The 27,596-nt window shown below is 36.6% G+C and overlaps 1 protein-coding gene and 4 non-coding genes across 8 annotated transcripts; all 5 read right to left on the bottom strand.

Moving 5' to 3' along the window:
- Window positions 1-2,558: 2,558 nt before the first annotated feature.
- NOP58 (NOP58 ribonucleoprotein) lies at window positions 2,559-26,389 on the bottom strand. Of its 4 annotated transcripts, none has more exons than XM_005202612.5 (15): window positions 26,126-26,377; window positions 21,663-21,739; window positions 19,620-19,672; window positions 15,525-15,646; window positions 14,062-14,198; window positions 12,292-12,356; window positions 11,335-11,469; window positions 10,159-10,304; window positions 9,462-9,588; window positions 7,750-7,913; window positions 6,758-6,892; window positions 6,242-6,303; window positions 5,343-5,476; window positions 3,265-3,431; window positions 2,559-2,862 (listed from the first exon to the last, which is right to left on the bottom strand). In XM_005202612.5, exons 1-15 carry the CDS (start codon window positions 26,168-26,170, stop codon window positions 2,812-2,814), a joined length of 1,620 nt encoding a protein of 539 aa, XP_005202669.1. In that variant the 5' UTR covers window positions 26,171-26,377; the 3' UTR covers window positions 2,559-2,811. The 4 variants fall into 4 exon arrangements, with proteins under 4 accessions (XP_005202669.1, XP_005202670.1, XP_059748357.1 ...); NM_001192957.1 differs by having other exon boundaries at window positions 2,566-2,862; window positions 3,265-3,401; window positions 26,126-26,389; XM_005202613.5 differs by lacking the exon at window positions 19,620-19,672.
- On the bottom strand, window positions 9,234-9,317 carry LOC112443674 (small nucleolar RNA SNORD11). The gene has a single exon (XR_003032083.1). It is a non-coding gene; the product is annotated as a small nucleolar RNA SNORD11 (small nucleolar RNA).
- On the bottom strand, window positions 10,020-10,105 carry LOC112443676 (small nucleolar RNA SNORD11B). The gene has a single exon (XR_003032086.1). It is a non-coding gene; the product is annotated as a small nucleolar RNA SNORD11B (small nucleolar RNA).
- LOC112443665 (small nucleolar RNA SNORD70) lies at window positions 19,444-19,530 on the bottom strand. Its single transcript, XR_003032074.1, has one exon. It is a non-coding gene; the product is annotated as a small nucleolar RNA SNORD70 (small nucleolar RNA).
- Window positions 20,302-20,390, bottom strand: LOC112443666 (small nucleolar RNA SNORD70). The gene has a single exon (XR_003032075.1). It is a non-coding gene; the product is annotated as a small nucleolar RNA SNORD70 (small nucleolar RNA).
- Window positions 26,390-27,596: the final 1,207 nt, after the last annotated feature.

The raw sequence follows: 27,596 nt of genomic DNA, 5'->3' as shown, positions 1-27,596 counted from the left end.
ATCTATAAAGTTGTATTTGACTTTTGGTAATAGAGCTTACAGAGAATGGCCACACGACAAGAGATACAAAACCGTGTTGTGTTCCCAAACCTGGATCTATCACTTAAAACATTAATAAAAAATCAGAAGTAGCATTAATTTTACTTTCATCTGAATAACACTCAAGCCTAGTTAATTCCTCCACAAGCCATTCATTCATCACTAAACAAATACTTAGTCCATATTACTACTGGCATTAGTGATAGAACACACAGGTCTTCAACTGCAAAGGGGAATGTTCAAGCAATGTAGAAGGAAATTAATGGCTTTCAAAAACCCCTTTACATTCTCTAATTCTCAGAGAAATCCAGTTTCAGGTAGGTATACAGGCTCTGAATACTTTACTACCCTAAATGTTACCTCCACACATCATCCGAGAGCTTGCTGGAGGTCTGGACCTCATCCCAGACCTACTTACTCAGATCTGCAATTTACCAAGAGCCTCAGGTGATTCCTAAGCACGTTAAAACTTGAGATATTTGGCCCTGATGCATAGCTTCCCAGCAGTAGAGCTGGCATAGGGGATGAGCCAGAGCCACATTCTAAAAGATGACCTTAAAAAGCCAACAGATGGATTGAACAGAATTCAAGAACACAGAGTGTTGAGGTTGGAGCCCTGGAGAGGGCAGAACTCAGTCAAGATTTTGTTAAGTAAGCATACTGAGGACTCAGCAGGCACTGGAGACAACAGTCCTTTAAACCAGAAAATAGAAATTTGCATTTCTGAATGGAAATGGGTGGAGTACAATGGAGAATCAAAAGTTTTAAAGCATGGAATATTTTACGTGCTCTGATCAAAGTTCTTTAGATTTGCTAATCAAACTTCAGTTCAGTTCAGTATCTCAGTCGTGTCCGACTCTTTGCGACCCCATGAATTGCAGCACGCCAGGCCTCCCTGTCCATCACCAACTCCTGGAGTTCACTCAGACTCACGTCCATAGAGTCAGTGATCCCATCCAGTCATCTCATTCTCTGTCGTCCTCTTTTCCTCCTGCCCCCAATCCCTCCCAGCAATCAAATTTAGGTACATACAATTCATCTGAGCTTTTGATTTCAGCCTAAGTATCCAAGATTTTTCTTCTCTTTTTTGGTCATAGCGAGTGGCTTGTAGAATCTGTTAACTGATCAAAGATTGAACCTGAGCCCTAACCACTGCACTGCCAGGAAATTCACTTGGTTAGTGTATTAAACAGTTAGGACATAGCTGTGATTCATCTAGGTTTTCCCCAGGCCTGTTGGAGACCACTCGAAACAACTAGAAGGTTATTAACTAGTATTCTTAAGGTCTATCGTTTCAGACATAGCCTTTCTGGACTTACAATATAACTCTTGTTGGTTGACAAACCCCTTTCACCAAAATTCATTAAAAACACGTCTATTATGTATGTGTCTGGAGTACTGTGGTGTGACATAAAATGGCAATATTCTCCACAAGGCAAAATTTTCTAGAAATGGCTACATGTACTTCATGTAGCATTTATTTCAATTAAAATATCTATATGAGAAATTCATTTTCATCTCTGAAAATTTATATAATTTCATTTCCTACAAACCATTGTTAGGAGTAACGTTGACCATTACCTCTGATTTGCAAATGAGGAACTAAAGAGCTACTGAGTTGCTCAATGTTTTGATTTCCACTTGAAATGAAAAGCTTACCATCAATATAGCTTCTTCAATGTTGAACCCTTTTATAAAACTGGGCTACTTATTAGCACCATGCTTCTGGCATACACAAAGATGCAAAACAAAAGCCCATGAAACTTGTAGCTGTCATGACTATAAGGCTGACACTCACTTATTAAATATTGTCTTGTGAAACAAAGATTTCTCTTTTTTGGTTGTGCTGGGTCTTTGATGCTGTGTGTGGGCTTCTTCCAGTTGCAGTACACTGTCTTCTCAGCGCAGTCGCTTCTCTTGTGGCGCACGGGCTCTAGGCGCAAGGTCTTCAGTGGTTGCAGCACGCGGGCTCAGTAGTAGCAGCATCTTTGGTGTTCTATGTCCTGGTTTATACTTCACTCCTACTGACATTTTTTTTTTTCTCTTGTTTTTCCTTTATACACCCTCATTCTTCACTATAAAATCATTTTGTATTGTTTTTTTAAAACATCACTTTAGATTACTTTAAAAACAAATCAGGGTCTAGATTAATAATGATTTTCTTCCACATTCTAGAAATGCAAACTAAGTTAGGGACAGTTTTTTTCTTCCTAAAGAGACAGAAGGAAAGTTTGTTCACCTAATTTTAAAGCTTTGAACACAAAAGATAGCTTTACTTATATGACAAAAACAGAAAGGTAGGAGAAAAATAGAAGAGGGTCCAAAAAGGCAAGAGAAACACATTAAGTGGGATTCTTAAACTGGTCCATCTAATTATTGCCTTCCGAAAGGCTAAATTTCAGATTAATGGTTCACAACTCTCACTTTTCAGGTATAATTATCAAAATACTAATTATCAAATGCTACATAACATAAAGAACCCCAAATTCTCGACCTAAAGTAGAGAAATCACAGAACTGTCAAAATACAAAGAAAATATTTTTATTTGTATAACAAATATCCTAAGAAATGATGACATAATAAAATTAACATAGTTGAAGTATGTCAAGACACAAATAGGTATGAAATGCTATTAATGATTAATCTTTCTTTCTCATCCAACCTCCCATCAATTATTTTACAGAGTATCTTGGGTATATTTCTGACTGAATCATAAGCATGATGTATCCAGGTGATTCAATTATGAACTCTTTGAAAGAATGGTTCCTTCTATTAGTCCTCATTGACTTTCTTTTTTTTCTTTTTCTTCTTTTTCTCTGGACTCTGAAAATAATCAACAAGAAGGCTTTTGAAAGAGCTGGAAATGTACAAGTGACTAAAAATAACTTTTCTTTATAAAAAGCAGTCTATTTTATTTCCCTTGAAAACAAGCCTGGAAGAAAGACTAAAATCCAAAAATCACCTCCGTGATTTGTAGCAAATGATATTCTCTTCCATTTCAGACCAAACCCATTTTGTAACAAGATTCTAGGTTTGGGAAGCGGCTTTTTATAACATGGGGGTTCCAAACACAACAGTGAGTTTTTTAATTGTTTCTCTTTAATGAAACCACTTTTAAAAACGGTTTTTAAAAAACTACCTGTTCATTTCTAACATACAGAGTAGAATAAAATATGGAAACTCTGCCCATGTCAATAAAATACTAATAATTAAAAGCAAACATACAGCAACTGCTGTGCTGGTGCATGGCTCTTCTTCAGAAAGTGGTTCTTCCTTAACGTGTTTCTTCTTGTCCTTTTTCTTCTTCTTCTTCACAGATGTTTCCTGTTCTTCTACAACTTGTACTCCTTCTTCTTCTGTGTCTTCTACATCTTCTACTACTTCTTCTTCAACTGAACAAGTATAAAAATACTACAATTAACATTGTATCAGTATCAGGCTCCTCTCCCTTCAAACCCCTCTGACAATGTTTTTTCCCAACATTGTAGTCAACTCTCCAATGTTTGTTACATATAATTTTATAGCGGTAAATGTCCTTCAAATATTTACCTAGTATAGTAGTACTAACAATAAATGATAGTAAGCAATTTAATACCTCTGTACACCCAACCTCCTCATTCTTTTTAAAATTTAGTAATGTCTATCTCCTTTGACTGTTTCTAGGGTTTGATGATTTAATACATGAAAATTTATGCAAAATGCTTAGCATAAATGCTTAGCACATTAAAATAAGGACTCATAATGGGTAGCTATCATTAGAAATTCACTGACCAAGCAGTTATTTAGTACCTACTATATGCTAGGGCTTGTTCTAGACAACTGGAGATACAGCAAGGAATAGCACAGACAAAAATTCTTGCCCTTACAAACCCTTTATTTTACTAGGAAATAGACCAAAAAAGAGAAAAAAGGTACACCATAAAATATTTTATGTAGTAAACAGTCTAACGGATAAAAGCAAACAAAGAAAGGAGCACAAATGAAGGCAATTCCTATGGACATTTTATACAGGATAGCTAGGCAAATACCTAAAAAAAGTAAATGATTCACCTATATTGAGGGAAAATATCCCACATTAAGAGAAGACCAAATACTAAGATTATTTTAGGAGAGAAGGGAAGTTGGCAGGTTCATGGAATAGCAAGGCAGCTAGTGTGGCTGGAGCAGAGTGACCAAAGGAATAGAATTAGATGAGAAGGCAATGGGAGTGCCATTGCAGCTAAGAATGGCAGTGATGGGTATGATAAATGGTTAGGTGCTAGAAATACTTTCCAAGTAGAATTAAGAGGATGTGCTACCAGAATACACTTGGGTTATAACACAAGTCAATGTTAAAGGCCAAAGCAACCAGGATTCCCATTTATAAAACAGAGAATATCATGTAGAAATGGATTGGGAGTGGCAAAGATCCAGGAAGGTTAAGTTTGAAACGCTTAATAAATATTACAAGTCAAGATTCAAATCTACTAATGGGCTTACAGTTCTTTTTGTTGAGTAAGGAAAATGAAACATAGGAGTTAAATAACTTGCTTATGTTTTCTTCACTCAGTGCAGAGCAGAAGTCCACATTTGCTGATAGTGCTTTTTGACCCCTAAGCTATTTAGAAACTAAAAGTTAAATTGGTAATTGCTTTAAAACTAAGCATTCAACACAAGTGCAGCTAATAATTGGGGGAATTTACTTATCAACTTAAGTGAGCCTAGTTCACTGGGGAGCACTTATTAACTATTATTCTGATGGTAGGCTATCCAGTTATTACTCTAGTTCTTTTCATGTAACACAAACAATGAAGTACTGCTGCATCAATTCTATGCTCAACAAAAATATTTCAGCTACTAATTTAGAAACCACATACCTTGTTTTCTTCTCTGTTAAGCTGACTCTCAAAATAGTTCACGTTAGAAATTCAAGTTTTGATACACTTAATATAATCCTATATATTCACAGAGATGCTTTTCCCATTTCTCTTATGATATATGATAAATTTAACAATATTCTAACTCCCTAGAGAAGATGGTTATTAGAATTAGCTTCCAATATGGTGGTTTCATAATCAAGTTCTATGGTATGCACTTTCCCCATTTTTCTTTATATATTTTTAATCGAAGGATAATTGCTTTACAATATTGGTTTGATTTCTGACACACATCAACATGAACTAGCCATAAGTGTGCATATACCCCTCCCACGTCCTGCCCCTCTAGGTTGTTACAGAGCCCAGTTTGAGTTCCCTGAGTCACACAGAATTCTGTACTTCTTATGCAACAGGAATAGAAATGACATTAACAAAATTCAAACTAACCTTTAATTTTAACCTTGGCCTTTTTGGCCTTCTTTTCAATAACTTCATCCTCTTTGTCTACTTGTTCAATCTTGCGTTTTTTAGAATAGGTTGGTAATGTGGAGTCACCAGAAGGATCGTAAGTCTTCACTTCACTGAAAGAGCCACAGAATCTTAGAAAATCTTTACAAATGCTTATAATCAAATTAATTCTAAAGAGATTTAAAGGAAACAGTCATTAGGTAATACATGAGCATACCACACTTTCATTTTAGTGACTTCAGGGAAGTTTATGTAAGTTAAGTCTCCAAAAGGTAAAGAGATGTCTACCTATTTTCTAGGGAGGTCAGTCACATTTCACGAGAAGTGAACTAAATGAATTCTGATTTAGTAATCAATGTAGTAACTACAGCACAGAAGAAATATTCAATTAAAAAAGAAAAATGTAAGAAATCTCTTTAAACCAAATGATTATACTAGAAAGTAAAAACTGAACCAAGTCAAGTTTTAGGACACTGGGCAATTCACTGAAAACAAAAAAAAAGCCCTGAATCAAGTTTAATACAGAATAATACTCCATTCACAAGATTACAAGAGGCAGAGGAATAAGAAGGGATCCATATAGATAAAGATTCCCTAAAACCAAGATACCTGCTTTTGTTCTAACAAGGTAGAAAGAAATAATTAAGGCTCTTGACACAGTTTTCAAATTGTTCTATTTGCATCACCACCACCTACTTCATCAGTATTGAACATTTTAAATAAGAACAAAAACACTTCTCCCAACAAATATCTTTTTTTATAATTTCATAGTGAGGTCTGAATACTTATGCTTCTTAGCTGCTTTGAGACTTTTGTCTTCTGACTCTTTTTAAGCAAAAATTATTCATACATGCTTCCCCCAAATGCACTCAACTTACCTTTTATGTTCATATTTTTCTGCTTTTGCTAACGCTTTTCCTGTCCCACTTATTTTCCTTATCTAAGAAAATAAAAATTATTAATGTTTTATAAGGGATAATCTCTTTATAATATATACATTAGTATGTCAATAATTTATTTTTTTGGCTGCTCTGGGTCTTTGTTGCTACATATAGGCTACTGTCCAGCTGCAGTGTGGGCTACTCATTGCAGTGGCTTCTTTTGTTGTGGCTCTGCCGTGAGATTTATCTCACGGCATGTGGATTGTCCCGGACCAGGGATCAAATCCATGTCCCCTGCACTGCCAGGTCGATCTTAATTAACCACTAGACCACAGTCACATACTAGGGAAACTCTTTTAACAGTAAGCAGAAATAGAATGTATTAATATTAGACATAATAAAATGTATCATAAAGTAAAACTGACTAGCAGGTAAAATGAAAATGTACATAAGCTACAGTTTATTAATTTTTGATAGGTAACATTTCTACAATGTGCAGAACATGATTCTTACCCCTCTATCTTCCAACGTTCTCAACCTGGCTTCTAGTTTCGCTCTGTTCTCAACTCCCATTGCAGAACTGGAATCCTCACCAAAAGCATCATACCGGATAGCCAAAACAGTCTTGGCTGCCAGCATCCGAGAAATCTAACAAAGAACTTGAAGTCAGATACATTCAAACTATACTCCAAGTTGAGATGTAAAAAAAATCACTCAGTTTATTCATGAAAACACTACAGCTCAATCATTGACTTTACGAGTCACTCTAGGATTTTTTACAAGTCAGGAATTACACATCTATTTATTGTAAACCATATTTAAGCCGTTCACCTCCTATTAGAACCTCTGCCACCATGTGATGGCTAACTGAAAAGATCTTGCCAGTAGTTCATGTCTAAAACTAGCTCAAGCCATTTTCTCATCTTTTCGTTTTTACTATGTGATATTAGACCTACATTATGAGGTCATCCACAGTTAAGTATTGCCCCCTTTTAAGCTAAATAACATTTCATTTTACTGAATTTTCATTTTATTTCTTTCATCACTCTACTCTAAATTTTATAAAATTTCTGTTAAACTAGGTATGTATAAAAGCTTGAAAGTACTTTTAAGCGTCAGATTCCTCCTCTGTAAAACAGACACTAACAACTTATAGGGCTATTAAAAGCATCCACCAAAGGCCTATCCAGTGTTTAGCACAGTGTATGTGACATCATTTTAAAACGGGTCATGAATGTTGATGTTAAATTGATTTCCTGCCACACAGAAAACTTCTGATGGGCCACACCCTACCCCCGCCCACCAATGAATGGGAATCTGGAAAAGTACTAAAACAGCAAACACTTTATCTTCTAACCTTTTCTTTCAGTGTACACTAGAGTTTAAAGAATTCACAATTCTCTATTTGATGAAAAAGAAACAACAAAGATTTATTGACCACTATAGAATAAGATCAAAATCATTTGGAGGAAAAAAAGGCCTGCGCCAGGAAAATTGTAACTCACCTTTCCTTTGTGTTTGGGGCTCGTCTGGCCGACAAGTGAAGCATGATAAATGAGACCATACTTAGGGGTATCTCGTCTAGACTTGAGGGCTCTGAAGAGTGCCTTTTCTGCTCCAAGAATCTGAACTGTAGAAGCTGCATGTTTGGCCAAATTCAAAAGAGAACCTTCAAAATAAAAGTAGTAACTTTGAGGAAAGTTCTTCCAAATACAAAAGACCTAGAGTCTAAGTATTATAGCCAAAGAGTATATAAAAATCAGATATAATATAGGATTTTATAGTTTGGAATTAGCCCAAATTCCTGATACTTCAGCATTTGTGATTTATCCATTAGCACCACAAGCAGAGGTCTGTGATGAATGTCTATGGCAAACTGAAGCTTATCTGTTTAATCATACCTATCTGCCTGAAGAGATGGTATCACTACCTCACATTTCAGTAGCATACCATGGGAGAGTTCAAAGTTTATGTATTCACAGACATCATCCGATATAGCCCTTATTTTTCTGAGACTTATTTTAGACATGAAATATTCTACTCCTTTAAATATTAAAATAATAGGTAAATGAAAAACTCATTATTAAGGCATCTCAGTAAAACGATGTGATAAATTCATGCTGAGGAGATATAAACACAATCAATAATCAGGCATCAAAAGCTGTTGCTTTGCCAGATATGCTGCACAGATTTTCTGTCAGAGAATATCAATATTAATAGTCGCTCAACCACTAGATACATGTTTAAAATTCAAGAAACGTATATTTCTATTAATCCCTGCATCTCTTCCTGCTACTCATTTAGCTACATCTATGAAATTTCAGATGTAGACATAAAAACCAGCCCAGATGAGCAACCTAGAAGCTGAGGAGATGTGAATGTCCTATTTTTCTGATTAATGATGCAGGTAAAAGAAGTACTCTAGTTTAAACACTTTGATGTAAATAAATTCTCTATCAATGGTATATACAGGCACACTCGAGATATAGTGGATTTTGTTCCAGATCACCACGATAAAGCAAGTGTTGCAATAAATGAAGTAAACGAATTTTTGTTTCCCAGTGCATATTGAAGCTGTATGTTATGGGTACTCTACTCAGTATGAAATAGCACTGTCTGGAAAAACAATGTACATACCTCAATTTAAAAATGCTTTACTGTTAAAAACATGTTAAACATCATCTGAACCTTCAGCAAGTTGTAGTAGTAACATCAAAGATCACTGACCAAAGACCAACATTACAAATCTAAGAATGGAAAAGTTAGAAATATTGTGGGAATCACCAAAATACGGCAGAGTCATGAAGTGAGCAAGTCGTGTTGGAAAAATGATGCCAATGGACTTGTTCTACACAGGGCTAACACAAACTATGAATTTAAAAAACAGTTATCTGTGAAGCACAGTAAAATGAGGTAAACCTGATTTCATCCTCCTGTATTCATCCAATTCTCTAATTAACCAAAACAAACTTCTGACAATGGACCACAAGTGTCTCAGAAGAGGTAGTGACTAAAGATGCCTTCACTATCCGAAAGGAAATCAGGCATACAAATAAAAATCATCATCGAACACTTGGTCCTTAGTCCTCGCACATACACCATTCACTTCTACTTATTACCCAGATTTATTTTTAAACTCCAGTTTAAAAGAAAATAAGATCCTACCTAGAAAACAACTCTCAATACCCATGTTTACAAATTATATTAAAATCATCACCTGCATGAGCAATAAGCCGTGCTCCAACTAATTCCCCAACCATGACTGTAACATTGGGTGCAATGGCCATCATTCGATTTTGCAGATATTCATAAAGCTGGGTTCTATATTCAGAGATTTCAATCACCTAGTTTAAGAAACAAAATGAGTAAGTCATAAATAGTTTAAGAATAAAAGCAGTATAAAATTCACATGTCTAAAACATCAGAGCCCCAAATTATCACAGAGCAGTTTCCCAGGAAAATTAACCATTCCTTATCTCAGTTTTCTATAAAAAGGCTGTTGTGAAATTTTAATATTTAAAAATTAGACAATATATGTAAACCTAATACACTGCTTAAAAATGTTAATCAACATTTGTAAAAAAAAAAAAAAAAAAAAAACTCGAAAGGCTAGACATTTGTGTCATCCTCTGTGATTGTCATATAGCTATCTTCAAATGAGGGGTAAAAATTACAGGCTATAAACATTCAGATACTGCTAATAATAGAAATCAACTAGACAGTACTCCTTTAACCTCATTTTAGGATATATTTCTCCCTGCAAGTATATAAGTCAAGACGGCATCAGATGAGGTAGTGACTGAACACCTTCATATTTATTTATCAGGTGAACAATACATTTAAAAATCATCACTGCCATCAGAAATTACAGAGCTGGTACCACCACCACGAGTTTTCCTATGTGCATAGTGTACCTGAGTGCAAAGGTGCAGAATATTGCAAATATCTTCTTCAGAAACTTCGGTTCCCATAGATATCTCTGCAGCCGCTTTCACTTCTGCTTCAACCTCCTCTGGCAATAATTCAGAAAGTTGAGCTGAGGCATAATTCTTTCTGTCGCCTATGGAATGTTTGCAGAGGATGAGGGAGAATCACTCTTCAGTAAATTACATAAAATCCACCAAAGAGTCAAAAGAAAAAGTAGAGATAAGCCAATGAAAGGGATGCCTGAACAAAACAAAAAGCAAACAAGTTTGACCAAGTAACTTTACACATGTAAGGGCTTGATTTTAGAGATTAAAGTAATTCATTTTATGAACAGTCCTAAGGTTCCTCTACTAGTATTATTATTATAGTAATAGTATACAATTTAATATTAACAGTATAGATAGCAATACTATTTTTAAAATTAATCACTATTAATGTATTTCAGGAAATTTCCCAGTCCCACAGTTGTCCTTATTAATGGCAACTTCAGTGAGACACATTCACCCTAAGAAGCCAGTTGAGGGGAGTGGGGAGCAGATAAATTGGGATCGACATATACACACTATGATATATAAAACAGGTTACTGATAAGAACCTGCTACATAGCACAGGAAACTACTTAATACTCTGGAATGACCTACATGGAAAAAGTCTAAAGAGTGGATATATATATATATATAACTGATTCACTGTGCTGTACAGTAAAAAGTAACACAATGAGTGTGTGTGCTTAGTCACATCCTTTGTGACCCTATGGACTGTAGCCTGCCAGGCTCCTCTGTCCATGGAATTTTCCAAGCAAGAATACTAGAGTGGGTTGCCATTTCCTCCTCCAGGGTATCTTCCTTGCCCAGGGATTCAAACCAGGTCTCCTGTGTTTCTTGCACTGGCAGACAAGATTCTTTACCACTGAGCCACCTATACTCCAAAATTTTTTTTTAAAAAGAAGCCCAAGAAAAACCAAATTAGAGAACTATGTCCTCTACTGTGCAGGCCACTGAAATCAAATTTTGTTTTTGAAATCTAGCTGATGTTAATATGGATATACTCCTCAAACATACAAGACTAAAAACTCTGGGAAGAGAATTAAAAAACCAGTAACTCATGTTTTAGGATTTAAATAAATCACTATTTTCAATACCTTAAAGGATAAAGTTACTCACCAACTTTCTGTAAACACTTGCAGTATGTCAAATTATCCGAAATAATTTTTCCTAACTCAGGGAAATGCCAGCCATACCATTCTCTACACCGCATAATGTAGTTGTTTAGTTCTTTATCTAAGTCATCTAACAGGGCTGCAGTAGATTAAAATGAAAAAGAAAACAAGAACTTAAAAGGGTTTTTAAAAAACTTGTGACGAAATAGCCCATCATCCCAAACAGAAACTCTGCACCCATGAAATAATTTAGTCATTTTCACCACTCCAGCCTCTGCTGATCTCTTTTATTCCCTCTATGAATTTGCCTATTCTAAGTACCTCATAAGGGGAATCACACAATATTTGTCTTCTTGCAAGTAGTCTATTTTACCTAGCACAGTGTTTTCAAAATTCATCTATGCTGTACCATGTATTAGAACTTTTAAGGATAAATAATATTCCATTGTATGCATATACCACTTTGTTTATCCCTTCGTCTGTTAATAGGTATCTGGACTGTTTCTACCTTTAGCTGAATCACGATGCTATGAACATAGCTGCATAAGTAACTGAGTAACTCCTTTCAGTTTTGGGGGCATACACACCTGGAAATACAATTGCTATTTAAAGAAATGTTTAAAATTGGAAACTGTTGAGACTTTGATGTCCAAAAATCACTGAATGATTTATTACATATATAAAGCAAAAAATACCCCACACCCATATCTTAAGGTTTTATCATTTTTCATGGAAAAATATTAGTCAATCAGCTTACATTAATAGTGTAGCGTAATTCCTATTATCCCCAAGTAGTCAAATTATAATTAGTTTTCCCATTTTCTATTCTGCATTTCCCAATTTACTTACTAAACTTCTAGCTGGTCTTTTTCTTCCTCAACAATCATAAAAGATACAATTTTAATAAGAGGAAAAAACCACAATGAAGAGACAGGTTAGACCTCACATGTCCTATACTCACAAATTGCCTGAACAATCATGGTGTCCACTTTATCAGCACTAAATTTCAACCTGTATCGGGACAAGCTGGGGAGAAGGGAGAAAAATATAAATTACTAAAACAGCATCTAAGAAAAGCATTTAATTAACATCTTAAAAAAAAAACAAAAAAACTTTTACCCAAACCCCTCTTCTGGAGCTACATTATTTTTTCTACATGGGAAAAATCAGCTAAACAAGAATATAACATTCAAGATCCCAAAGCACACATTTAGAAAGAAAACAATACATCTGTCTCGTTACAACTGATGTTTCTGTAACACAAATTCATTTATGATGACAAATAGGATAATATCATGTAGTCCAAGTCATACCGGTTCATATGACACAATTTGTGCAGCATTCTTAATGTTTTACGCCACCAGTGAGAAAACTACAGCAGTTTCTTCTCTTCATAAACATCCAAAGAAAAGAAAGCCATGGAACAATAATATCGTACATATGGGTTTTCTTAATCCTGGCACTATTAACAGAGGCCTGATTACTTGTTGTGGGGGCTATTCTGGGCACTGTCTGATGTGCAAACAACATCCCCAGCCTCAGCCCAACTTGCCACCTATCTTCTGAGGGATATCTGACTGCCTCAGATGAGAGCGACTACTGTGCACAAGGCCAATTAATCTTAATTTGGATCCTAACTCAATTTAGCTATTTGTTCTCTCTTAGGAATGTTTATTAAAAAGTTTTTCCTGACTCTTGCGCATTTTGCTCATTTATAAAACTCACTTTAATTCTTTCATTAATCTATGCTCATATTTTATTTATTCAAAGGCAAAGGCCTTTGTTTATGTAGTATTTCTCTTTTTTTTAAGTATTTTTATTTGGCTGCTCTAGGTCTTAGTTGTGGCATGTAGGATCTTAGTTCTCTCACCTGGGATCAAACCAAGGCCCCTGCATTGGGAGCACAGTCTTAGCCACAGGACCACCAAGAAAGTGTCGTTAGTATTTCTTTAATATAAACTTGTCATATATATTGTCTTTAATATAAACTTTGTTTTTCTCTTTTGGCAGCATGTGGGAATTTACTTTCTTGACCAGGAATCAAACCTATCCCCTGTGCAGTGAAACGTGGAGGGAAGTTCCAACATGTCTTTTTAACTGTTAACATTTCTTTTGGGTTACAAAGTTACATAGGATTTGAGTCTTTTACCCACAATCTTTTTATTTCACAAACCCTAGTACTGTAGTGAAATTTCACTGAATGCCATGTTTTTCAGGAAGACATATATCACAGAAATGCCTGTTCTAATGACCTCTTGTTAAACATGATAGGTTAACATGTTTCTCTTTGCCTCAAGAAAAATCTGAATAAAAGTCAGAGTAAAACAACAAACACACACAAAGCAGAAGAGAAAGATCATTAGCAGATGAGAAAGTTCAGGGAGATGCCAAGTAGATGGAGTAGCAAATGATTTAGAAGATGTAAAACGGGGAGGGGCGGGGGGGTGCGCCGGCAGCGGGAAGCCCAAGAATCGCAGCATCTAACGCTGGAGAGGTAGAGTACGCCATCACGAGGTTTAGAGCCCAGACAATGAAGCCAAACTGCCTGGGTTGAAATAATAGCTTCATCACTTACCAGCTATTATGACTTTATACATCAATTTCCTCATCTGTTAAATGAGGATGCTATAACTACGTTCCTCTTTAGATTCTTGAGGATTACATTAGTATTTGTAACATGCTATATAATTATTAAGTAAAAATAAGATGACTATCTTCCAGTAAATCTCACCTGTGTGCCAACCCAAGACACATAGCTGTCATTTCACGTGGTTCTACCCCAGGGATTAATCCATCCATCTGTGAACGGATTCCTCTCATAAGTTCATTAACAACAGGACTGTGGATACAACTGAGATTCAGTTTTTCCTATATGAACAAGAACATCTGTATTAAATAAAGAAAACTTCTCCTAAATATTAAAATAGCATTGATTTAAACATATACATTTCTCAGTTTCATAAAAGCAGTTTTGGGTATGTGTGTGGGAAGACCACTTGAACATACTGTTGGTGGAGGTCAAAACTGGCATAAGCTTCTAGAAAGGCAGCCTGTGTACATGAATCAAAAGCAATAAATAGATCTGGGTCTCAGGTCCTTTCCCTACAGTCAGGGTCCCTGAGGTACTTTCAAAATATGCACTAATGTATGTAAGTACAAATACACATAAATCTTTATATACCTCATACAAACAGAATGAATCTGTCTTGCAAGCCTTCATTTTTTTCACTTTGTAGGGTATTTGCTAACTCCATACAAATCTACAGTTGTATTTCATCAAATGCAAACGACAGGCATGCAAAATTGTAAATGCTACATCACATTTAAAAGAAACAAATATTTAGTATTTACACAGGAGATATTCAGTTTAAGTTTTTCAAATGGAGAAACTGAAAAGGAGAAAAAGATACTCATAATCCCACTAGGCAGCAATGTGCCCTCCTATATGCCTTTCTATGTGTATGTTTTTTATGCTAAAGCTTTATGTTTTTAACAGAAAAATACGAAGATGAGATTGATAATACAGAAACTTTATTACGTGACAGTATTAGAAATCACCTACCTAAACAAATACTAAGTTCACAATTCTACCTTAAAAAATAAAAAAGCCCTCAAATCTTGTCACCAGTTTGCTACCTTCAAATACCTACAAGGAATTAATCCTTATTTCAAGAATGAGGGGACTATAAATCAACTATACTTCAATTAAAATAAGAAAAAAGAATGAGAGGTATGTTCGTGTGCTTGCACTGTAAGACCTACTGTAACTACTGAAAATCAAACCATCACAACTGGCTTCTAAACTGTCCTGCTTCTCATGTTTTGGGGCCTACCTATCCACTCTTTCTTTCCATTCTTACTTTATGTTTAATTTTTAGCAACTCTACCTCCAGTAAAGTGTTCTAATAAACATATACACTAAAAAAGATATGATTCCATTTGTATTGAAAGGAAAAAAGTCCCTAAACAAAAATATGGCAGGATATATAGAGTGTTTTATCTGAGGTATTACTTATATATCCTTAGTTTTAACAACCACATTGAAAACCAATTATTACATAGTATGGGGGGGGGCAGGAATCAAGAATTCAATCCTGAGAAATTACAAAACACAATTCATCACAAAGGCCAGGCTTTTTCATTCATTACAAAGGTCAGCTCTGATTAGAAGACTAAAGAAAACTGTAACTTTACCTTTATAACCCCTCCTAGTTTAGCATCAGCCACAGCCAAGGGTTCATGGGCTTCTTTAACTATTTTCTTCAGAACTTTCTTCAATTGCTTATTGATTTTGCCTTCCATTAGAGCTGTGAATGCTTGTTAGGAAGAAAAACAAAAGAGCTAACTCAAAACTTTATCTTCAAAGTTCATGATCTTATTTAAATATTTTATAAATAAAGCCAAAAAGACAACATACTTCAAAAGCTGAATTTAACATTACTTCTGAAATGAAATGATAAACATTACAAACTTCACAATCTCATCTGATCTTCCCACCCTCATTTGCACTGAGAACCAGGAGTTAAACCAGATCCAGCATTCCTTCCCTGTACATCACTCAATCCCTGTGAGCTCAGAATTATACGTTAGAAACAATCTGTTCTGTAATAGCAAATAGATTCACTCCCCTATGTCACTATTGGAGAAGGCAATGGCACCCCACTCCAGTACTCTTGCCTGGAAAATCCCATGGATGGAGGAGCCTGGTGGGCTACAGTCCATGGGGTCGCCACGAGTCAGTCGCGACTGAGTGACTTCACTTTCACTTTTCACTTTCATGCACTGGAGAAGGAAATGGTAACCCACTCCAGTGTTCTTGCCTTGAGAATCCCAGGGACGGGGGAGCATGGTGGGCTGCCATCTATGGGGTCGCACAGAGTCGGACACAATTGAGGTGACTTAGCAGCAGCAGCAGCAGCATGCCACTGTGCATCAATTGATCTGATGTTCTGGATTGTGAAATATCATAAAAATCCTGTCACGACTGGTAAAAAGGAATTTATTCATTTTGAAGGTTCTGCCACATTGTAAGCATGCCTGAGTGGAGGTCTTGTCTTTGCCAATCCTTGATCCAAATGTGCCAACAGGCCTCTACTACTAATCAATGTCCAGTGATTGGGGAATTACTACTGAGGGCAGCCAATTTGATTTGGAGACTGTTTTCATTTTTGGCAAGCTCTAAATGTGCTACTTTTAACTCTCATCCTCCTTTCTTAGACCTGTACTGAGATTCTCTGGACCCACATCTCTTCTGGTATCTGTCTGGGTTTTGGCCAAATTTAAAGTATGACTGACAGAAAGTCTGTCACAATTTCTAAAAGGTCAGGCAGTTTGTGCTTAATCAGCCAGGTACTTGTTCTTTCCTCCTGACCAAATTTCCATTCATTTGAATTTCAAATCCATTTCATCTGGTATCTGGAAGATGAAAGGCGAGGACAAAAGGGATCTAGCTGTCACACACACCTCACAAAGAGGTCTTTACAAATAAGCCAAGATTCAAACTACTTCTGTTGAGTTCTAACAATTTACATATTGTGAAACACTGACCCCTTTCTAATTTACATTTCTCTAATAACTGAAATCTTTCCTTACAAGTGTTTAATCTTTTATAATTAAAAATTTTTATTCAATGTCCTCCCTCTAGCTCTCAATCTTCCCTATCATTTACTTTCACACTTTAACCTAACCTAGTGCTCTCCTTTAAGATTTCTTAAAAGTAAAAAATTTCTACTCTAGATCCTATTCTAACATTCACGATTATTTATCTTCCCTGTATCAAAAACCCTGTTAATCACTCTTCATAATATGTAGATGGTATATGGTATATGTAGATGGTATATGGTATATGTAGATGGTATACAAAGATGGTGACAGGGATAAGGGGAAGGTGAATCTTTCCCTTTCTCTATTAGGCACTCTTCAGCATCGCTCAGCATCTTTCCCTTCATCCAAATTTAGGCTGGCCCCAAATTTTACTGTGGCTGTTTGTAAGACATGAAACTTCAAAGTGTGACCAAGACTAAAAATAAACCTTGCCATGCAAATAGCACATTTTAGCTTCTGAGACCAATATAAAACTGACATCACACCCCAGACTCATCCTTAGGCTACAAGTTTTAAATGTATACCCTGACACCTACAATCACTCAGTTTCAGTTCTGTAATATCAAAACTGCCTTTTAACAAGGAGTGGAAAGTTAATTCCCAGGAAGGATTGTTCTAATAATAAGGTGATCAAGTTCAACTTTCTGGTAAAAATAGATGGGAAAAGTCATTTTAAATTTCTAAGACCAGATTCCTGGCGGAGCTCACTACTTTCATTCATTTACCCAAAAATATTTATGTGCTAGGGATTTGACACTGAACAACATAGCCTTTACCCTCATGGAATGTAGACTGAGAGAGTATGGGACTGATTTTAAATTCTCATCTAGCATGACATTTTCTCCATTTATTAACATTATTTTAAGGAATACCAAAAGCTCAGTATGAGTTTAGTTCAGTCACTTAGTCATGTTCGACTCTGCGACCCCATGAAGCGCAGCACACCAGACCTCTCTATCCATCACCAACATGCAGGAATCTACCCAAACCCGTGTCCATTGATTTGGTGATGTCACCCAGCCATCTCATCCCCTTTTCCTCCTGCCCTCAGTTTTTCCCAGCATCAGGTTCTTCTCAAATGAATCAGTATGAGATAACCTCTCAATCCCTGGTTGGGGAACTAAGATCCCACAATTGTGCGGTGCTCCCTCTTACCAAGGGCACTTGAGATCAGAGCTACAGCCCTTTACAACTCCAGGAGGAGTTATTCAAATCAGTCTATACGAATAATGCTCCCCAGAGTTGAAGAATAGCTAACACAATTTCACTTGGGACACTACCAAAATTCTACCCATACTTATTTTTAAAACTGTGATGAAGAGAACTATCTTAAAAAAAAATTTTTTAATTTACATTTTTAAAATTTTCCTCAGGCCAAAATGACCATATTTATGCTCTATGGCTCTATGAGGCTTTAATGAATTGATCTATGCAGTCCTAGAACTATTTTAAAAATTGGCCCTACTGTTGACTCCTCCTTCCGCTTACCCCTCTGCCAAGGTTGGGGTAGTCCATTGATATGCCAACATTATTTAATTAGACTCCTAATTTTCACTATATAAGGGAATTACCCTTGTCTTGTAGGGTGAACAAAAATTATTTGGATCAGTCAAATGAATTTTAGGGCTCAACTGTTAGCCATATTCTTCCTTATGATCCTTCATTTTCAAAATATACCACCAAGTAGTTAGCTGACTTGAGTACAGAATTCAAGCAACTGAAAAATTCATGATAAGTTTTATATTCAATCTTCCTGTTTTCCCCAGCATTAAAAGAACATTAGAAAACCAAGTGCTGGGCTTCCTCGGTGGTTCAGTGGTGAAGAATCCTCCTGCCAAATGCAAGGGACAAAGGTTTGATACCCGGTCTGGGAAGATCCTACGTGCCGACGGCATCTAAGTCTCTTTACCACAACTACTGAAGCCCATGTGCCCTAGAGACTGTTCTTAAATAAGCACAACAAAGAATAGCCCCTACTCGCTGCAGTGCAGCAACAAACACCCAGCACAGCCAAAAAGAAAATCAAGTGCCTACTGCCTAGCCTACTTAGTAAACGCTACTCTGTATCTGCTGTCTCATCACTAGGACTAGTTGAAAGATGTAACAGTCATCACCCATTCTTCTAAATCATAAAAAAAAATCATGCCCTTTTAGGTAAACTCTTATGTATGCTTCTAAAAACAAAAACCCACAATGCGCCCCCCCCCTTTAGTTTTCTTAAATCTTTTAATAATATTGTGGGGTTTTTTTTTGAACTCTAAAAATGTATATACCTGGAGAGCTGCCTTACTATTTCAACTCCAAATCCTAGCTATTCTCAACTTTACCACTGAATTTAAAAAATCAGAGACCCGTGGACTTGACATTACCTTGATCCCTTGTAGAATAGCTTTTACTGAATTGTGCTTCAGCATTACGCTGTTGGGTTTCCACAGGGAGATCAACTTAACCACTTCTCACCTCTCATCACATGTAGGGGAAAAACCAGCCCTATAGTAAAAAAAGCTAACTCAATGTTGTCTCAGTGGTAGTGACGAATTTGAGTTAGATCACTTAAATTCAGTTTCAAAAAGAATGCATCATTGACAACATTGAATAAGATTAACTTAGGCAACTAAAGCAAACAATTTCTTAATAACAAATTACCAGTATTTAAAAAACAAAAGCGCTAGTCTTTGATTTTACCTGCCAATGCCTCTGCTGTATCCTGAAATTTCTCAAAATGTTTCAGCTTTACTCTAGAATTAAGGGAAAAAAAAAATGTTATGAGGGCACACTGATTTTGCAAATGCCATATATTTAGGAGAAGAGGTAGTGGACTGCTTCCAAGGCATACACCAATAAAAGAAACTTTCCTGCCACTGCATATTGCTGCAAAGGTAGACACTTCATAAAATGACCAATTTCTCTAAATGCTAGGCTAGTAACATTCAGAGGAACTATTACAGGTATTACAGGCTTTGGAAATGGCAACCCACTCCAGTACTCTGGAGAGGAGCCTGGTAGGCTACAGTGCACGGGGTCGCAGAGTCGGACACGACCGAGCAACTTCACTTTCCTTTCCTTTCCTTTAGAACAGCAGAAAAGTATGCCACCGTATCTAAACAGGAAAGATGTTGAAGCTTCAACATAATCTCTGCTGCTTAAAGCTAGACACAGATGCCTTTTACTATACAGGATAGAAAAGGTGTAAGGGTCCCTCTTAGTTTGAGAATCTCATGACACTGATTTGTCCATCTAGTCCAAGTGCCATGAAAAAATAACTCACTGTTAGATCTAAATTTTGCTAACCTCACTTCCCCTCCTCCTCTCTATTCACTTAGGTGCAAGGCAACACTGTTTTATATCGAAACAAATACATTGTTAACCCATTGTTGTCTCAGTGGTAGTGACGAATATTTGAGTTAGATCATGCAAATTCAGGTCCAACAAGAATACATCATCGACAACAATGAATCGGGTTACTCAAACAACTAAACCATATAGCCCTTTAAAAGGGAAAACCAAAACCAGTCTTCCACTGAGTCTAAAGCAGTATTATCTTCAGCAATACTGTTCCCTTACCTAGTCGGGGAGCATCCTAGTGGCACCTCAAATGCACACTTAACAATACAAAGATTTTTAAGAAGAAAGCAGTTATTTCACCTTATTCCACCTCACCTCACCACCAATTTCACTCATCTGAAGTGGCATCTATTCATATCTCTATATTTGCATAAACACATATATTGCTGTACAACACATACAAAAATGCAATCATGTTATATGCATTACTCTGAAGTAGTTTTCCAGTATACCATGTTTCTGTAATAGTTTAGTATGACATCTCTTTGGGTTCAATACTCTTTAGCAAGGTTAAGTAGTTTCCTTCGATTCTAGTGAGTTTTTATTAGCATTAGCAGATAAATTATCAAATATGCTTTGGCATTCAAGGACACAATCAAGAGATTAGTTAGGTCCTTACTAAGGACCACGTTCACCAAATGGGCTATTTTACAAGGTGATTCACAGGTGGTGAAACTGCCTTCTTGACTCTACCTTGAGGAAAAGCCAGCTTTCTCCCCCACCACTCATTTCTTAATCCGGGTATGAAGGTTATCATACTCTATTTTCTTGTCCAGAGACCTTGGGGAACACAAGTCTGTTTTTCTAGGATTTATTAGCTAGTTATTTAACCACTTCAGGGTGAGTTAGGAAATATTAGCCAAGAAGAGTAAATACACTAAGTTCAAAAATACCTGAATATCACTAAGAGAATCTGTAAGTTAAATCTATTAGCAGTCCATGCTTTCTTCCTTTTTGGCCACATCTTGTGGCTTGTGGGATCTTAGTTCCCCAACCAGGGACTGAACCTGGGTCCTTGGCAGTGAGTGCTGAGTCCTAACCACTGAACTACCAGGAAATTCCCACAGCCCACGCTTTTGACAATTATTAAAGTTTATACTTAATTCACAATCAATTTACAGTTTAAAACATCTTACAAAATAGTGATTTTCGGGTGCTTCCAATCTCATCTGCAATTAACACAAATTAATTGAGACAGCCTATGTTCCAGATAAAGAATCTAATAATTAGGCTCATACCACTGTTACTCCTGAAGCTGAGTTCAAAAAGTTATGGATATATTATATGAATATGGGGGACACACAAACTCGCAGAACAAGGCAAAAACAAAAACAAACACCTCTAAATGTTAACTGTTAAGTTCTTAGTTTCATGAAGACTTACATTTTATTTGCTTTCTCTGGAGTTTCAAATTCTTTCCATAAACTATCAACTTCTTGAAGCTTCTTTTCATTTAAAACCTGCAAATAAATGGATGGAATTTAAATTGAGTTGGATATTTGTTAAAAACTTTCTATTTTCAGAGAGCCCCTCGACCCCTTCACAAAGCCTATCATATTCACAAATCAAGAAAAATAAAAAATTTACCTACTCTCTACAGAAGATTTGTTATTTATTGCTATGATCTCCCTAATATGAAATTACTAAGGATTTCTCTAAAACTTAGATACTATTAGTTCTAAGACACATTCTGACGTAAGAAATTTTAACATGGTAAGGGGGAAAAGGGGCACTTTTACCTATGAAACATAGTCATTAACATTTAGGTATATATTCCTCAAGACTTTTTGACTGTTTATGCTACATTTTATTAACATGTACTTTCGGGAATCATGCTATACACTTAACATATCATGGACGTAATTCTAGGTTTTAACAAGAATTGCACTGTATGAATATAACATCATTTATAAATGATGTTTATACATACCCTTTACGTATTTGTATACGTATACATGTATTTCTATAGGACAAATTACTGAAAGTGGAGTTAAACGATCATATAAGAAATGCATGTTGACAGACGTACTGTCAAAATGCCTTCAAGAGCTTCTAACAGTTTCACTTAAATCAAGAATGAATGTAAGTTATTTTCCTCACCAATAGCAGGTGAGAAGTCAACTGTTCAAATATAAGCTAAGGTAGTATCAGTCCTAAAATGCAGTTCCCCCATATTTATATATAACACCTTGAAACTGGGATGTCTTACAACTGATAGCAGGTCAGATTAATCAGCAGTGTAAAATAATGGCATATTATATTTGGTGAAATACAGTATTATAAATATATATATATTTTGCATGTGTTGTTTTATGGAAAGTTAGCTGATCAATGAAAAATTACCCTTTACTGCTAAACTACATTTCATCAAATCCTTAATATCACAGAACATTTATAGAGTAAGACTTATTTCCCAGTTATAGCCTTATACATATTTAATGATAAAACATCAAGAAATTTTCTGTCAGAGTGGCAAGATGGTTTTAAGGATTTGCATTGTTTAAATTTAACCCCCAACAGAGCCAAATCAAATATATTTACAGAACTGGAAAAACAGGAATCAGAGTAATGAAATAGTAAATGCAAACCACACTTTCATATTAAAAAATAACGAGCTATGAACTGTTCTATTTTTGTCATGAAAACTTTAGAACCCAAAGACATTTTATCAAATCTCAAGAAAGCACTGAAACTTGTAATTAAAGTTATTTTTTTGAAATAATTCACAGAATAATTGTGGTTTTTAGAAAATAGTTCACTCAGAATGTGATCAACCATACCCAAAGGCCAATGATTGCTGAGAGGATATGTACCACCAAATAGGGGATATGACTCATGAGTAAAACTCACCTTTTTTCTAGTTGAAAAGCAAGTATATTTGAAAATAATATTTGGATTAAAAAACTGACATATTTAAGAGATATTATCAGTATTCACGAAGTTAAAGCACCAAAGGAAATGTAATGAAATCATGACCACTGAAAGGTCTTCAAACAAAACCTTGGTTACAGTTATGTTCCCATTTGTGGGCAACATATTGAAACAAACATGAAGTCTGAACAAAAATAAAATAAGGCTACATTTTCTGTTATACATCTGTCTCAAACTTTTAATCCTTCATTTTCAGACAAGGAAATCTGAAATATTAGTATGCAAAATTCATTTAGAGTTTATCATTTTGAATTAAGATGGAATGAACAGCTTAGCTATTGTTACCACTAAAATCTTTAGCACTGCTGTTATACTGTTAATTATTTTACTATAAAAAGCACTATATGTACTTTATTTACATTTACAAAAGTGAGTTACACAGTATGTAATTATAGTCAATAAAGCTGGAAAAATATATTGCTTAGTAATCATGTTGTATAGGAACTTTGGTATTCACGTAAGAAAAACTTTGAGCTCTCAAAAAATAAAGGAACACACCACACTATGCTACACAGCAGCACTGTACAATGTGACTGATGAATCAGAATTAAAAATTCCATCTCCCCAGCTTTACCAGTCACATTTCAAGTGCTACGTAGCTGAATCGAAGAAGGAAATGGCAACCCACTTCAGTATTCTTGCCTGGAGAATCCCATGGACAGAGGAGCCTGGCAGGCCATGGTCCACAGGGTCGCAGAGAGTTGGACACGACTGAAGCGACTAAATATGCACGCACCCACACAGCTGTATGCAACTACTGGCTACCACACTGGGAAGCACAGCCAGGAAAGATCTGGGATAGTGAAGGATTGGGATAGTAAGGCTTAAGAATGCTGAGTCTTCTGCGTGCCACGAGACATAAGGAACAAGGCTTGAGTTTTTGCAATGATCTACAAATAATAATTCTTTTAGGTATTGTCTCTGCATTTATATATAACTTCATTAAGGAGTAACAATGTTTTAAAGTTTTAAATTCTTTTTGAACCACTGTGTATATATGGATAAAATGTATTCCTTAAAAAACAAAAGTCTGAAAAAATGTTCTTAAAGGATTCTCATTCAAGGATGAATTTTAGGCAACCAATATATTAATAATTTTATACTCCAGCATTTTGAAAGATCATAGGAAAGGGAGCTAACAACTTTGTATTGCATATTTACACACAGATATTTCATATACAGTAAGATTCACCCCTTTAAGGTGTACAATTTACTTTCTAGGAATTTTCACAAAATTGTGCAACCATCACTTATCCAGAATATTCTGGAAGTCTATTTTATTCAGAATCAATAACTGCTACTAATACTGAATATTTATAAATGAAGCATATTTCAATATATTCAAGCCTTTAGTTATTTCTAATATTGGGTTACAATATAGAAAAACTTTTTTAACAATTCTGAACAAAAAAACTTGCACATAAACATTAAAAACTGCAATGGAATACTCAAGACTTAGTTTTATGGAGAGTTCTCTTTATTAACAGAAATCAACAATTCATCATATGACTTTACACTTTATGACCCAGATCTAGAAACCACACAATTGCTAAGCCGATTCCGCCCCACCATTAGAGGCAACTACTAACAGTGCAAAGTTACCCTCCCCTCTTAGCATCCAGATCACGACAGTACACATTAACATCAATTTAGATCAAATTCATCCACAGACACTGACTCAAAATACAATAGACTATGTTGGCTAAGAAAATTTGGGGGCACGTGCAGATCTCTAAGAATTTAGATTCTGACTGCAGGAAGCTGGGGAAAAGCTTAATAGAGCTGTTGACAGGCTCTAAGGCACTTTAGTCTCTTAAAATTGCTAATATTACCATCTCAGACAACAATAATGAGAGGAAAAATAAGCAAAATCAGCTTTGGGTTAATTATCTTATTGGTTTTCTTAAAAATAACAAACATTTACTTTAACATGCAAACACAAGTATATTTTCAAATGTCAAAAGAATCTTGGAAAAATAAAACGAAAAACGTCCCCAAGTATTTTGGTATGTATCCTTCCAGACTCTCTGCACCCACACCACACAGTTTTAAAATTCATAACTAGAATCATACCACATATTTTATCTAGCACTTCTTTTGCCTTGTCCGTACATATGAACATTTTTTTTCCTTTGCTATATTCCTAGAGCTCGAGTGCCAGGCACGTGGGTGACACCTGATTTACCTCATTCTTCCTAACATCTCAACAGCATTGTACTATATGCACGTCCCACTGTTCAATTATTTCCTTGCTGATGAACTGAAAGTTAACCTTCCTTATGAAAACAGCGAACTTAAATTGGTTACCTCCAGCTCAGATTTTTTCTCTGGGCTTCAAACTTGAAAGGACCATTGTTATTTCCAAGTTTAACAGACAGCGAAAGCTTCACATAGCCCAAACTGGAATTCTATTATCCTCCCCTCTCCCAGCTCCCAAATCCCTAAAACTTTTCTTTCCTTCCCTACCTCCACACACCCAACTTTTTAAACGCAAATCTCGCATACTTTAAAATCCGTCAGCCAATCCTGTCAGTTCTACCTCCTATTCTGCGTAAAGAAACTTCATTAACAAAGTTTAGATGAGGTCATTTTTCTGTTAAAACCTTCCAATCATTCCTCAAAACTCTCAGAACAAAATCTAAACTAGGAATCATAACCGGTAAAATTCTAACACGGATCTTGCTCGCCTAACTGGGCCAAAACCTTTTACCGAACCCGACGCCCCCAACAGCGCGGCCACGTGTTCACTGAAACATGCGCCTCCCAGGCCCAAAGTTTTCCCCTTTCTTTCAGAGCAGGGGGAGAGAAAAGACATCCACGCAATCCTGAACACTGTCGTCCTCTCCTACAGCTTTCCCTCTCATCTGCTGCCCAACATCCGCCTTCCCCCTCCAAGAGCTCAATCTCCCACCGACCTTAAAGATGGCGTAGCCGACGGACGTTTCGAACAGCACCAGCATGGTGAGGACGGGTCAGGGCGCTGCGCGGCTCGCCGCGAGCTCTCCTACCAGTGAAAAAAGACCAAATCTATGGTCCCCAAAGGCCCGTAAGGCCGTGGCCGGCCAAAGACCAGCCTTCCCGCAAAGAAGCAAACCACGTTGCCTAAACGTTCCACACCACACTACAAGCAGAACGCCCGAACGGGAGAGTTCCTCGCTAAGGCCTCTGGGACATGACCTCACTTCCGCCAGATGACGTACCACTTAGAGCGCCCTGACTTCCGGTATGTTCCCGCCACAGAGACTCACAAAAAAATCGCGAGATTTCTTCCGAATAAAACGAGCTTTAGCTGCTGCCAAGTCGCTTCAGTCGTGTCCGTCTCTGTGCGACCCAATAGACGGCAGCCCACCAGGCTCCCCCGCCCCTGGGATTCTCCAAGCAAGAACACTGGAGTGGGTTGCCATTTGCTTCCCCAATGCATGAAAGTGAAAAGTGAAACTGAAGCCGCCCAGTCGTGTCCGATTCTTCGCGACCCCATGGACTGCAGCCTACTAGGCTCCTCCGTCCATGGGATTTTCCAGACGAGTACTGGAGTGGGGTGCCATTGCCTTCTCCATTTACACTGTTAGGCTCAGGGAACTCTGAAAGCGAAAAACCTCGCTTCTGATTACTGATTTTTGAACTCCCATATATGATGTATTTTACCTTGAGAGAAATGCGGAACTGTCTCCTGTGTTTGCCTTAAGCAACTGGAATTTGGGAAATGCTAGCCACTAGACTTTACTCCCCGATCGCCCTGCCTTGATGTGAAGTCCTCAGAGTGCCATGACTGTCAATTTATCTGGAAATGCTCGTAACCGTAATCTAATCTGGCCAAACTGATTTTTATAACCTAAATGTTGTTCAAATATATGTAGGCCATTCCCATTTTTGCTGCAAGGACTCTAGTATGCTTAGACTTTATGTCGCTATTTTAGTATAATTTGCTTTTCTGGGTCTTTTCAGTCTTGGTACCTCCTTTATTCCACCAGTGTGGCTTCCAATAGGAATAAAATTTCCTTCCCCGCTTCCCAGGCCCTGTAAGCAGATTGCTTATAAATGTTCAGTTGCAACATGTTGAAAGGTTTTCCAGTAGTCATGTTTGGATGTCAGAGTTGGACTACGAAGAAAGCTGAGCGCCGAAGAATTGATGCTTTTGAACTGTGGTGTTGGAGAAGACTCTTGCGAGTCCCTTGGACTGCAAAGAAATCCAACAAGACCATCCTAAAGGAGATCAGTTCTGAATATTCATTAGGAGGATCTTCCTGACCCAGGAATCGAACCAGGGTCTCCTGAATCGCAGGCGGATTCTTTACCAACTGAGCTACCAGGAAAGCTCATTCTAGTAAGAAGAAACAGAAAATACATAAATATCTAGTGTAGTAGATAATATAGATAGTACAGAGG

The sequence above is a fragment of the Bos taurus genome, chromosome 2, assembly GCF_002263795.3.
Source record: "Bos taurus isolate L1 Dominette 01449 registration number 42190680 breed Hereford chromosome 2, ARS-UCD2.0, whole genome shotgun sequence".
NCBI classification, from domain to species: domain Eukaryota; kingdom Metazoa; phylum Chordata; class Mammalia; order Artiodactyla; family Bovidae; genus Bos; species Bos taurus.
This window is presented reverse-complemented; position numbering and strand designations above follow the sequence as displayed.

Bases quoted from the DNA above. Each gene is read 5' to 3' on its own strand.
- NOP58 (XM_005202612.5), bottom strand. From the start codon at position 26,170: ATGCTGGTGCTGTTCGAAACGTCCGTCGGCTACGCCATCTTTAAG. The intron at 19,673-21,662 runs GTAAGTCTTCAT...CCTTAATTCTAG, and splicing joins CCAGAGAAAGCAAATAAAAT to AGTAAAGCTGAAACATTTTG. The intron at 7,914-9,461 runs GTGATGATTTTA...TTTATTTTGAAG, and splicing joins ACGGCTTATTGCTCATGCAG to GTTCTCTTTTGAATTTGGCC.